Source organism: Watersipora subatra, chromosome 10, assembly GCF_963576615.1.
Source record: "Watersipora subatra chromosome 10, tzWatSuba1.1, whole genome shotgun sequence".
Lineage (NCBI taxonomy): Eukaryota > Metazoa > Bryozoa > Gymnolaemata > Cheilostomatida > Watersiporidae > Watersipora > Watersipora subatra.
This window is the reverse complement of record NC_088717.1, coordinates 52,510,175-52,522,568: the sequence shown is the minus strand read 5'-3', so window position 1 is coordinate 52,522,568 and position 12,394 is coordinate 52,510,175. Positions and strand designations below refer to the sequence as shown.

At 38.8% G+C, this 12,394-nt stretch overlaps 1 protein-coding gene across 1 annotated transcript; it reads left to right on the top strand.

Annotated features, from left to right (window-relative positions):
• The first annotated feature begins 852 nt into the window (after window positions 1-852).
• On the top strand, window positions 853-11,066 carry LOC137406418 (uncharacterized). Its single transcript, XM_068093000.1, has 7 exons — window positions 853-1,007; window positions 4,165-4,326; window positions 4,537-4,700; window positions 7,840-8,110; window positions 8,654-8,781; window positions 9,237-9,269; window positions 10,609-11,066. Exons 1-7 carry the CDS (start codon window positions 857-859, stop codon window positions 10,654-10,656), a joined length of 957 nt encoding a protein of 318 aa, XP_067949101.1. The 5' UTR covers window positions 853-856; the 3' UTR covers window positions 10,657-11,066.
• The last annotated feature ends 1,328 nt before the right edge of the window (window positions 11,067-12,394 follow it).

Genomic DNA, 12,394 nt, shown 5'->3' with positions numbered 1-12,394 from the left:
TAATGTCGTGATGGAAAGCGGGAGTGTATTTGCTCCCTTATAGGGGCATATATGTATATTGCCTAACAAATGTATTAAGCTTCTGTGGCTTGCTATGCCGGGCAATGCTGGGTAGCTGTGCTATCCGGCATTGCCCGTGTAATAAGAAGACCTTAGTCAGAAAATCGATTTAAATTTAACATATAACAACATTTGCCATTCTAACTTTCAAACTACATATCATGAGAAAAGTGTATTGTGTAATTTAAATAAATTGAGAGAGAAAATAAAAACAACTGTAAAGGTTTTCACAATTTGTCCAACGACAATTAAACTTCATATCATGAGGAATACGTTTCGTGCAGGTCAAATAATTAAAAAAACGACTATAAAAAGGTTTAGATGTAAATGTGAAATAATTAGCAAGTAATAGCTAAATTAAGTCAGTTTTGCTACGATTACAATAAAAGATGATTCGGTAATGATACAATTAATCTGAACTGAGAAAACAAAATAAAAGTCCTGAATATGTAGAATTAATAATATCAATTCTTGCATAGAAGTGTGTGTCTATAAAAAAAGGTTCCACTAGAAGTTCTCCATCAAAACTTTGAATACGACGATATATACGGAGACAATATAATTGTCCGCGTGCGAAGAATTGGCCTTGACCCCAGATATAGTAATTGAACTTTACAAAAACTATTTCTTAACAGGGGCATCGTAATGCTTGGCCGCATCGGTAAAGTAATCACCGAGCACTATAGCCTGAATTACAGACAAATCCGCATACTCTGAGAAATATGTACATGTATATAGATGTGTATACGTGTAGGTATGGCTTTACTTGTAGTATTCTCTTTCTCCTGATTGCTCCATGTTGAGGCTTGAATCGCCGGGAACACCCGCTGAGACTCCACCAACAGAAGTACCTTTCTATGGATGTTCGTCTCCTCTGGGATTGCTGCATGAAGAGATGGAGAAGTCATCTCATGCATTGGGTTTGAGCACCCCACCATCTGTCGGAGGTTAGTAGAGTTAGCAAGTACTGAAGCGAATGAAGTAGAAAAAACAAGGTGCTGTAAAATAGCTGGAAATAACTCGTACTGGGCTACCTTTACAAGATTTGGTTAATGGTGGCATGAGATGACTTCTCCTGCCACCATTAACCAAACGTGATTCCATATTTGTGCAGGAATCACTAAAACGGGTTTGGACATGACGCTGCAGCCTCCTTTGATGTATAGCTTATTTGATACTCACAGAATGCTTATGCCAATTGCATTTCTGAGTCTGCACATCTTGGAGATAATTCATTTATTAACACTGTCGCTACCCAATTAATTTTTTTATCTAGACACAATTAAATATTGGGTAAAACTGAGTATTTGATAATGACCCGTGTAAGTCGCTATAACCTCTGAACCACAAGGCCTGTGAAAGAGATTTCAAAATAAAATTCATCGTTATGAAATTTTACGTCAGCTGATGCCATTAAAAGGCAGAAAATGTTTTGAAAAATTGGTTAGTCTGTCGGCCCCTTCCGCTACTAGCGTTAGTAACAAGGTGAGAATGTTTCGTATCAGTCTAGTTATAACTACTACTATAGCGATATTATTATTGTTACAAATAGTATAATCACTGTTACTAGGACATTTGCTTAGTGCGTAATCATCAGAAGTCTGTTGATCCATAAATTTTGGACCCTTCGGAGTCGTAATGCGTCTGACATGGCTGATCATTTCGAAGCGAAATTGCAATAAAAAAATTAAGTTTTTGCAAAGCGAAACTAAGCTCAGCATGGTCTGTAAACATGTTTACTATTGGCTCGATGCAGACAGATGATTGTTTCCTTCTGTTTAAGTACAAATACAATAGGCTAATTAATTATCAACTCACTAATGAGAAACGTTTTGTATGACGCCTACTAAAGCTGCACCACGCGGCTCTGGGCCGTATGCAAATGCTGTGCTAAGGGGCGTGTGATATGCGGTGAGTTAATAGTACTCCTTTTAAGATGAACTACAGAAGACTTTTTGTAGATTTTATCAGAAAGTATCTGATGACTCAAGATTGAAATCAACAAAAGATGATCGCAGTTGAAATGCTCAAAAGAAATGTATGCACGACGTAACGTAACCGGTTGATATCATCGCAATAGTTGATATCAGCTATAACGTTCAAATCGTCCAAATCGTCCTGTTACGCGTCTTTATTCTTGAATCTTTCTATCTACTACTATAGATGTCATAATCGTATTTTTCCTCACTTGATCTTAGCGTTTTAATCGCGATCAAGTTTTCTACCGATTCTCACAAACTTTACTAAAGATTTTGCGCAAGTTCATTTTTAAAGCTGCTGTGTTGAGCTGTGCAAACAGAACCGCAGACTCGCTAGAATCCCACCCTAGTCTCATGTTTCTAACACTGTTTCTGGCTGAGCATCATCTACTCATGAGGAAAACAACATTTGGATGTATCATGTTCCTGTGTGCTTTATTGCCACTTATAGAAGTTATCTTCATCCTCATATTTGCTTCTGGAGAGGTTCAGTAAATGTCCGAAGCAAGTTTCAGTGTTTTTATGAGTTACGATATGAATTACTAGAGCTCATAGGTTAACAAACATTAATCTTTTCTCTTATCCTGTATGCCCTGATGAAGCGTCTTGTCAAATGTGTGCCCCGCTTAGCTAAGGATTATAGCCATACGCATGCATGTTACACTGAAAGACATGTCAGGTGCTTGTATGCTGTGTTGAAGGGTCTGTCAGGTGCTTGTGTGGGATGATTGAGTGCTGCATTAAAAAGCATGGTCAACTGTTTGCATTTTGAATTGAGGCATGTCATCTAATTTATGCATAAGTGCAGTAAGGTTTCAACTGGACTTTGCATGAGTTGTAAAAGATGTAGTCAAGTGCTTGCATTTCGTCCTGAAGAGGGAGTCAGAAGGTTGTATAATCTGCTCAATGATATAGTTTGTTTGCTTGCTGCTCTGAGAGGCGCACTCAGTTCTCTCCATGTTACGTGTAAAAGTGTACTCAGTTGCTTGCATGGTGTACTAAAAGGTGTACTCAGGTATTTGCATGCTTCACCGAAAGATTAATTCAGATGCACACACTATCTATATAATTTTAAAATCTGTAATGTAGAATAAATATGTAATCTTAAAGGTTGACTTGCAACAAAATTCACATTACAGTTATTTGGTATCAAAATGATTACCATGTTTTACTCTGCTGTGTTGCGGGTACAAAATATGTGGAAATGTGATTACAAGCTCTTAAAAGCTCAAAAACGAACAGTTAATCGCAGCCATCACAAAAACGCCGTAGTTTGAAATCTCTTTATTTCGATGACGTACTTAAACATTGTGGTTGTATTTTTGACACATGATGTTATCACGTAAAATTAAAGGCCAATAACAGGCTCAATATAAAACGTCTTGTAGCACTAGTTTATCACTAACATTTCGGGTTCTACCGGAAAGTCCGTCTCGAATATAGGTGCTCGCTACTTTACAGTTTCGTTTCATTCTGGTCTAATCATCTAGTCGTAATCTGATCATGTGACCCGTACTTCCTGCCAAATGGCGTGAACAATTTGTGCAACATTTTTCGACTATCACAGGTGACCAACAGGCTCCTCATGTTTGTCAGAGGATAATACATGTATGTTCTCCTTCGAGCTAAGGTTAAAAAATTAAACAAGTCTTCACGGTAGGTTTTGAGATATCATTGCTCAAAGTGATAGCATTACAATGATGATGAAACAGATGCATAAGGACAGTAGACAGGGTTTTATTGAATGCGTGAAGGAAATTTGTAAAAATATTACGACGAATGAGGTTGCATGAAAGTGTAAACAGAAGCCATCGTGTTCAACTATGTCCCATTTGAGCCGTTTTGGAAAAGGATTCCAATCTACGACATTTTCGTGATGGCTGCGGTTAACTGTTCGGTTTTTAGCTTTTAAGAGCTTGTAATCACATTTCCACATATTTTGCACCTACAACACAGCAGAGTAAGACATGGTGAATCTTTTGATACCAAATAACTGTAATGTGAATTTTGTTGCAAGTCAACCTTCAAAGCATGCGTGATGAGCCTTTGTTGTCTTTCATTGTTCTACTAAATAAATCTCTGTTGCATGCCAGCAATAACTTTTTTCAATGTATACCAATTTTAGAGTTGCCTTTCGCTGGCACTCCTACGGTAGCGTCGCCTTTTCCATACAACCGACTATGTTCTACCCCAGTTCAGAGTCCATTGGTGGACCCAGCTTTTCTCTCTCCCTCAACTGTCGCCCATAGTCCTAGCTCACAGTCACTGAGACGCTCTCCAAGAACAAGTATGATGGCCTTGACATTTCTTTTAGTAATTCTTGTTTTCTGCAATCTAACCTTGTCTGTTCGTTTTATCTCAGCCTTTCTATGATCAAAATAGGTTTTCTGTCATACCCAGGTTGTTTGTCTAACTTGATATGTACAGCAGCCCCATTGCTGATATGTACACCCAATCATATGTGTCAGTTGTCTGTAGTGGTATATGTGTTTCTCAGGTGGCAAGGGGCCAAGCGGGACCAAGGTTTCACGTAGAATGGTTCCTATAGCAAGAAAAGGAGGACCTGCCATTGGAATGAGGAGCACCCCTAGCAAGAGAAACTCTCCATCTATAGTAACAGCTGGCAAGAGAGCTAGTATAACTAGCATCACTGTTGGGCAGGTTAGTTTGGCAAGTTCTGCAGGTGGCATAGATGAATGTCGCAAGCTGAACAAGTGTCTCATCTTTGTGGTACTATCAGTGTCCACCTACTTTTTCTGTCAAATTTAGAGGTCATGCCTAAAAGTACCTGCTACTAGTAGTACATATGATCCGGTACCACCGGTAGGTACATGGGCTGGGTCAATTGCCACTAAACCAACAGTTTCCATACAACTGGGGAGGGCGAGCTGGACATACTTAAAAAAACAAAAATCACATTTGTAAAGGCACCACACCCTACCAGCGATGCACTGTGGCCGCATCTAAAAGGTGAGGACAGATAAACCTCTCTATCTGCCAGTCGTTGCAACAGAATGGATATGTTAGCATGTCTCGACATGTTCTTGCCTGCTGGATACTACATCCTTCCTGTCAGCAGAAGGAATCTGGTTCAGCGAGAGCCAGAAATCACTTCAACATTCGCGCGCAGCTCTGATGAGCACAACAATAGGCCGTCTTAGTTGTCTTAACTGACTGAGGAGGGGGAGAAAGAGACTGAGAGAGAAAGAGACTGAGAGAGAAAGAGACTGAGAGAGAAAGAGACTGAGAGAGAAAGAGATGGGGAAGAAAGAGAGTAGAGGGAGAAGCGGGAGATCATGGGAAAGGGAGAGAGGGTGGGGAAAAGTGGGAGGGAAGGGGGAAGACGGAGGGAGAGAGATGGAGAGAAGGGAAGAGAGAGGAGAGAAAGAGGTGTGCAAAGTGTTTGCTAATCAAGTTGTTAGAATAGGAAACTAATCACTCTGTTCGAAGCTAAAGTGTGCGAGTGAAACCAGCGTGGCCCTTAGTCCAAACAGCATATACTGTAAATCAGGGTTGTAACACAAAAAAAACATAACTGTGCATTGATAAGTAATCTCTGATGCCCAGATGTCAAATGCATTGCAGTTACAGGAAATTCATGCCTTTATATCTATGTGATTGCATTAGCAGTGCAGTAGCAGTAGTAAGCGTGTCGTAGCCATGTAGTATGCAGGATAATTGCATTGCATCCTTTTAATACTGCAGTAATACATGTACATGCTGTACTACTATTTTTTAATGACAGTAAGCAGTATTGATGCAGTGGTAGTATTACCTACTGTGCAGTGCTGGATACAGTTGCAGTGTTGCTAGTGCATATTTTGGTTATACAGTAGACGCTCCTACAAAAAGTTTACTTGTGAGGATTTTACGTTATACAAACAGTAAAGTACACGTGTATTGCCTCATCCGTTTCAAGATCTTTCCAAACTCACCCCTTTGGTCATACAAAAGCGCACACCTTCTATGTCAATGTAAATCAATTGTTTACATTTTTTTCTAGACATCAATGTCTATGGTAGGAAGAAAAGAATAAAAGTTTTATACATGTATATCGAAAATAAAGTTGAAGAATGTGCATGTATATGATAAACTAGTTGAATGCCTCGCGTTGCCCGGGTACTAAAAGTCTTTGCACAGAAAATTGATTCGTATTTAACATATATCAGCAGTTACCATTCTAACTTTCAAACTTCATATCATGAGAATAGTGTTTTGTGCAATTTAAAAAAAAATAAGAGAAAAAAATAAAACAATTGTAAAGGTTTTCAAACTTTGTCAAATAACTGTTACTTTCAAACTTCATAACATGAGGATAATGTTATGTGCAGGTCAAATGAATTAAGAAACAAAATAAAACAACTGTAAAGGTGTTTAAATGTAAATGGAGATATATATATACAGATTCTCTATGCTCCCTCTTCTATCTGTATGAATTAAATATTTTCCTTGTAAAACGATAAAGTTGATCGCAGCAACTACCTGTATACAAGATACAACATACGAAACGGGTGCCGGTTTTGTTTGCCATGTTTTGGGCTGGTTGGAATGTAATGTTACACTTGCCACTTGTTTCACTTAGTAAGGTTTGGCTGGCGATAGCAGTAGTTTTTGCAACAGAAATGTGATTTAGCACACTTCAATGCCATTATCACATTTTTACTTTTATCACATCTGTAGTGGTTGTCTCTCCTGGCAAAAGCTTTTTGCAGTTTAATCTGGTATGAAGCCTTCGAGGCTGCAGTCTGGGTAAGGTCGTTTTTAGCAATCGTTGCTAGAATTTCGCTGGGCAGATAAAGCCTTTGCTGGGCAGGTAAAGCCTTGCTCATTAAGTTACACCAACGTTTATACTCATTCACTTAGGGAGAATGATCGTTTCGCTCTCAATAAACCGTAAGACTAGAATAGTTTTAGTGCACCATCCAATATGTGTATAAACCTATATATATCTCTTATACATGATGGTCTACTTGTTACGGCACCATTTAGGCTCATGATTGGATGGTTCGTGGCGCTACCGAGAAAACCATGATAACCATGATAAAATGGGTATGAGCTGAATAAACAAGAAGTGGATTTAAGGCTAGAGTTGATAACCTTATGCTAACTCAACTATTAGGGGGCTGCCGACCGGGTCCCTTTTTTGGCCCGGGCTTGCCTGGGAGAAAGCCAGCTGGCCAACAACTTGGCCTAGCCAGCCGGATCGAATGATCAACGGTTAAGATCGAAACACTAACGCTTCGTACCAAGAGGTCGGCGGCACGGCCTAGCCTGCTTGGGAGATCAACAACAGTCAAAACGAGTCAGTCATTAGCCAGCCAGAAAAAGGAAGGACCAGACAGTACCCGAGACGAAGGAGCGGGCCCCTCTTCGTATATAAGAATCCGCGAGCACGATGATAACTCGCTCATCACTGGAACTTCGATGCAACTGTAACACTTAACATTATAACATATTAGCTATAACATTTTTTTTTTAACTATACTTATTCCTCATGAGTTCGAAGTGGCTGGTTTTTACTAGTGTGGAGAAGTAAAGGGTCCCTGCAGATCCTTTATGATCCCTTAAAGGATCCCTGCAGATCCTTGACACCATTAAGGGTTATTGCGGATCTTTTACTTCATTGAGGGTGAGAGGTAATAAGCAGCTCCTTATTGACCCTTGTTTTTATCTTATTTATGCTTCCAAAGGTGACTTCTCGAGTTGAACAGAACATCATAAACAATGAGGTCTGTACAACAATGTTTTGCGTATCAATTTCCTATTTTGCCCACATGTTCTAATAATACTTTCTGTGCAGTCGACGCCCAAAGGTAAGAACTGCATTCCCACGGAGATCTCAAGCAGTGACTTGCGCCGGGCAGTTGATGCTATTTTGGACGACAGCTCGAATGACCTACTCAGCAGCACTGGCAGCAGCGGCGAGCTCGCCACGCGTCTCTCTAACGACCAGCTCGGTCGAGACATTGTGGTGGCGAGTGGCGTGGCGAGGAGGCATAGCAACGAGACTCACTATGACAGCGATGACACTGTGGGTGTTGCACAGGCTCTCATGGAGCTTGCTAGCACAGGTACTGTACTGTTCAGTAGTACACACTGTCTACCACTAGATACGGGCTGACAGGGGCTATAAATTGCTTCATGAGTTCCACATTTTCCAGGTGTGGTGCAACTGACATAGTTTGGCTGGGCCTTCCTGTTGACTTTATGCGGTCGAATTCTATTTATTAGAACCAGGAGAAATGTACTATAATTGTAGTGAATGTTGCTAGCTTATGTTCCAAGAGCCACCGTATCAAATTTTCGTTTAATTGATTACCCAGGCAATAGACCGCCTTAGCCAATGCTCTTCTTTTTTCATTGATCGACTCATTGCAGCTCTTGCTAGCTGTTGATAAATTGTTAGTTCAGCTGTAAGGCTATTGAGAGCCAGAGATGCCAGAAGTATGAGTTCAGGTTTTGGAGCTTTTTTAAATCAGACATTGAGAGTTTCAGGGTCAACAAGTTTATAGCTTATGCGACTAGCAGCTCGAGGTGCTACCACTAAAGCTCTACTAGTTGTTAATCACCAATCTGAATGCAGGCTAAATGAAGCGGTGTTGTGTAACTTGTAGAGAGTCCATTAAAAACTCCTCAGAAACCGTCAGAGCAAGCGGTAACACAAAATTTATCTCCTTCGGCTGAGAGTTATGAATCAAGCTCAAAAGGAGTCAAGAGAAAGGCCTCGCCATCTACAAAAAAGGTGAGAGAAAATTGAAGTGATTTTGGTGGGATTCAGAAACAAGAAAAGTGTTTCTTGTTTTTTTTTTATTAATTTGTTTAAACGTCCTTGACTGCTGATTATTAAAAATTATATTTACCTATATTTATTTAGTTCTGTTCGTGTTTACATCCGCTTAGCATGTAAGCATTCCCATGTGAACCTCAATCTATCGTCTCAGACTTGACAGCCTGTGAATCTATCATCTCAGGCTTGGTAGCCTGTGAATCTCTCACATTCCCTTGCGAATCTCATTCTATCATCTCTGGCTTGGTAGCCTGTGAATCTTTTATCTACAACTTAGTATTCTGGGCTATGCAATCTACTTCAAAGGTTGTTTGGCGCCGCGACCAGACGAAGGTAGCTTAGTGTAGTGTTATTACTAGCTCTCTTCAGATCTACCAGAATTCTTAGTGAATATAATAGTATTGTTGCAGAAAAAAAAGGAAAGACGATCTCCAAAAAGATTGGTATGTATTAGCTCGCTCTTGCCCTGTCATCTCGACGCTTAAATTATAGATGGTGTCTTTGTCTTTATATTTCTAAGCTACCTCTGAGCTCATCTCCGCTAACCAGTTTCATACGCTTGTCTACTTGGTCTTCATGCTATAATAGTCTAACTACTCCATGCTTTCCACTGAACAATGGCATACACTAGTCAAGTTTGAGAGCCAACTCTGCCATCATGCACTGCTGATATTATAGATATTTGAGGTAATGGGTCATACAACCGAGGTGGCCATCTTACTACCTGTATTAAGGTAAAGCCACAAGTAACGATTTTTTCGTTGATTCTGACCGAAATCATGAAATGAACGAAAAACACAGAATTACTCGGCTGAAATTCACAGAATTGTCTGAGCTGTGCATGCACACCGAAATCGTCGACGAAACGCTTTTAATTGACTAAACAAATTATTAGAGAATTTACTAACGCAATTTGCTATAGTGAATACGATGCAACTGGCTTAATTGCGCTAAAGATGGCAACTCTTTCTACAATGGAACTTTTGCAGCTTAAAAAGAAACTGTTATTATTCAAAAAGAAACGATTTGTAGCCATAGTGTCCGAACGATAAAGAATCAACAATAGCGCAATCTAGGCAGTTGCATCGTATGTACTATGTCAATATGCGCTGGTACTTTTATTGTGTGTCGTTATACGTGTCTTGGACTATATAACTTGTAAAAGCTGCTAGAGTCGGGCTCGATAATAATTTGCTTAGCCAATTAAAGCGTTTTGTCGGCGATTTCGGTGTGCATACACAGCTCAGACACTTCTGTGAATTTCAGTCGAATAATTCTGTGTTTTTCGTTCATTTCATGATTTCGGTCAGAATCGACAAAAAAATCGTTGCGTGTGGCCGCACCTTTACCCTTTGATGAAAAATGCTTTACCATCCGATCTGTCATGGCTGAGTGGTCATGGCATTGTTTATGCTCGACCTTTGTTTGAACCCTGTGTATGATGTCTACTTTGTCGGTGTATAATAGGAGAACAAGCAGGTTTACAATTTCATCAATCGACGACTATGTTTTATACAGTAGCTGCATGGATATACTGTTTTGTAACTGTATTTCTATTGAGGACCTTAACTATGATATAAAATAGCATGTATCAATTGTTCAAGGTATGAAAAAGATTTTTGGTATTTTTCAAGAGCTTTTTGGGTATCTCTGCTGGTTTATATTTGTTTCCACGTCAAGTTTCTACCAATCTAATTTGCTTTATCGGAAAATATCGCTGCGTATTTTCTGTTGCAGCGGTCATCCACCGTTACAATATAACTTCTTTTTGCCTTTTTGCAGCTAAAGAACATGAATATTCAGTCAATGTTGGACCTGATTCACAAGTAATAATCAGGAGCAAATAACTCTATGGTTTGTACATAACTCCCTGAAATGCACAACTCTGGATTGTAGATATATTTTGAAGTATGTAGCAGTGTAGCATTTACCTGATTGGTTAGCCTTAGTTGTCTTTTTGACCTGGAGGGCGTGGAAGTCTGCCTCTATTGAAAGCATACGTATTATTGAGAATCTCGCTATGTCAGCTTAGGCCAAGTTTATTTTTGTTACAATTACTGTTTTATCTATTATTTTTCATAGTTTTGCTAATTAGATTTTGATGCTCGCGCAGAAACATGCTGTATGTTGCCCACTTCAGTTTCCTTGCCTGCTTCTTTCCAGTCATGCTGATGATTCTTAATTATGTATATATACTCATACTAGTTAAATGCCCAGCATTACACGGGTAATAAAAGTCTTCGCACAAAAATTTATTTCTATTCAACATATAACAACAGTTACCATTCTAACTTTCAAACTTCATATCATGAGAAAAGTGTTTTGGACAGTTTAAATAAATTAAGAGAAAAAATAAAACGACTGTAAAAGTTTTCAAATTTTGTCAAACAACTGTAACTTTCAAACTTCATATCATGAGGAAAATATTTTGTGCTGCTCAAATAAATTAAGAAACAAAATAAAACAACTATAAAAGTGTTTAAATGTAAATGCGAAATAGTTAGCAACGATACCATAGCAAAATACGATTACATTAAAAGATGATTTAGTAATGTTACTATTAATACGAACTGAGAAAAACAAAAAAAATCCTGAATATGTAGAATTAATAATAACAATTCTTGCATAGAAGTGTGAGTGTATAAAAAGGGTCACTGTTCCAGCAGAAGCTTTGAATACGACGATACTGGTACATCTCGATACTGGTACGAGTCTAAAAATGAGATGTCGGACTGTCTTTGTCTGATCGAACAGCGAATGTAGAGCCTATTCTTACATGAGATAATACATAAAAGTATTAGCTCATAAACAAAATAAGTCCGCGGAAAAAGTATTAGCTATTACTGATATAACAATTGAATCTTATGAAAAACCGGAAATAGAAGTTCACGAAAGCGCATCGAGTTTCATAGAGTTAATAAAGCTCATAGAGTTTCAATTAATACTTCATTTAGTGCGTGAAATCGGGAAAAGGATGCATTCAGTATATAGTAAGAGCTATGAATCGTAAGAGCCTTCGTAGACTCTAAATTACAAACCTGCGGTTGTAATCGTCATGAGTTCTAATCCATCGCGGTGCTAGATTTTAATTCCAATATTTTAATAGCTATAGCCGGACATACCTACACAAGTACACACACAGACAAACATGGAGATTTATCCCACTACCAAACACGAGCGAAATGATTGTTTGGGAGCTTTATGATAGATGCATATGCGCACACAACTCCCGAAAAATTATCCGTCATCGGCCGTTACCAAACCCTTGTACTGAAATCCCATCAAAAAATTTAACCATTTTTGTGTAGAGTTGTTTAAGTATAATGATACAAAACAGATATAAACCTATTTAAATATGTTACCAAGTCTTTAAAAAGTTGACGCAATATCCTAAAACTAATCCATCTGATCGGATTATACTTAAAAAGACAGATTACCTTGGGCTAAAATCGCCATTAAAACTTGACAAACCATCTTTAATCAAAATTTAGACCGGCCAATGAAGCGCCGATAAGGCCGTGCGACAGAGAGTAGAACCATTAGGTCGTGCGCATCTCACGAAAAAAAC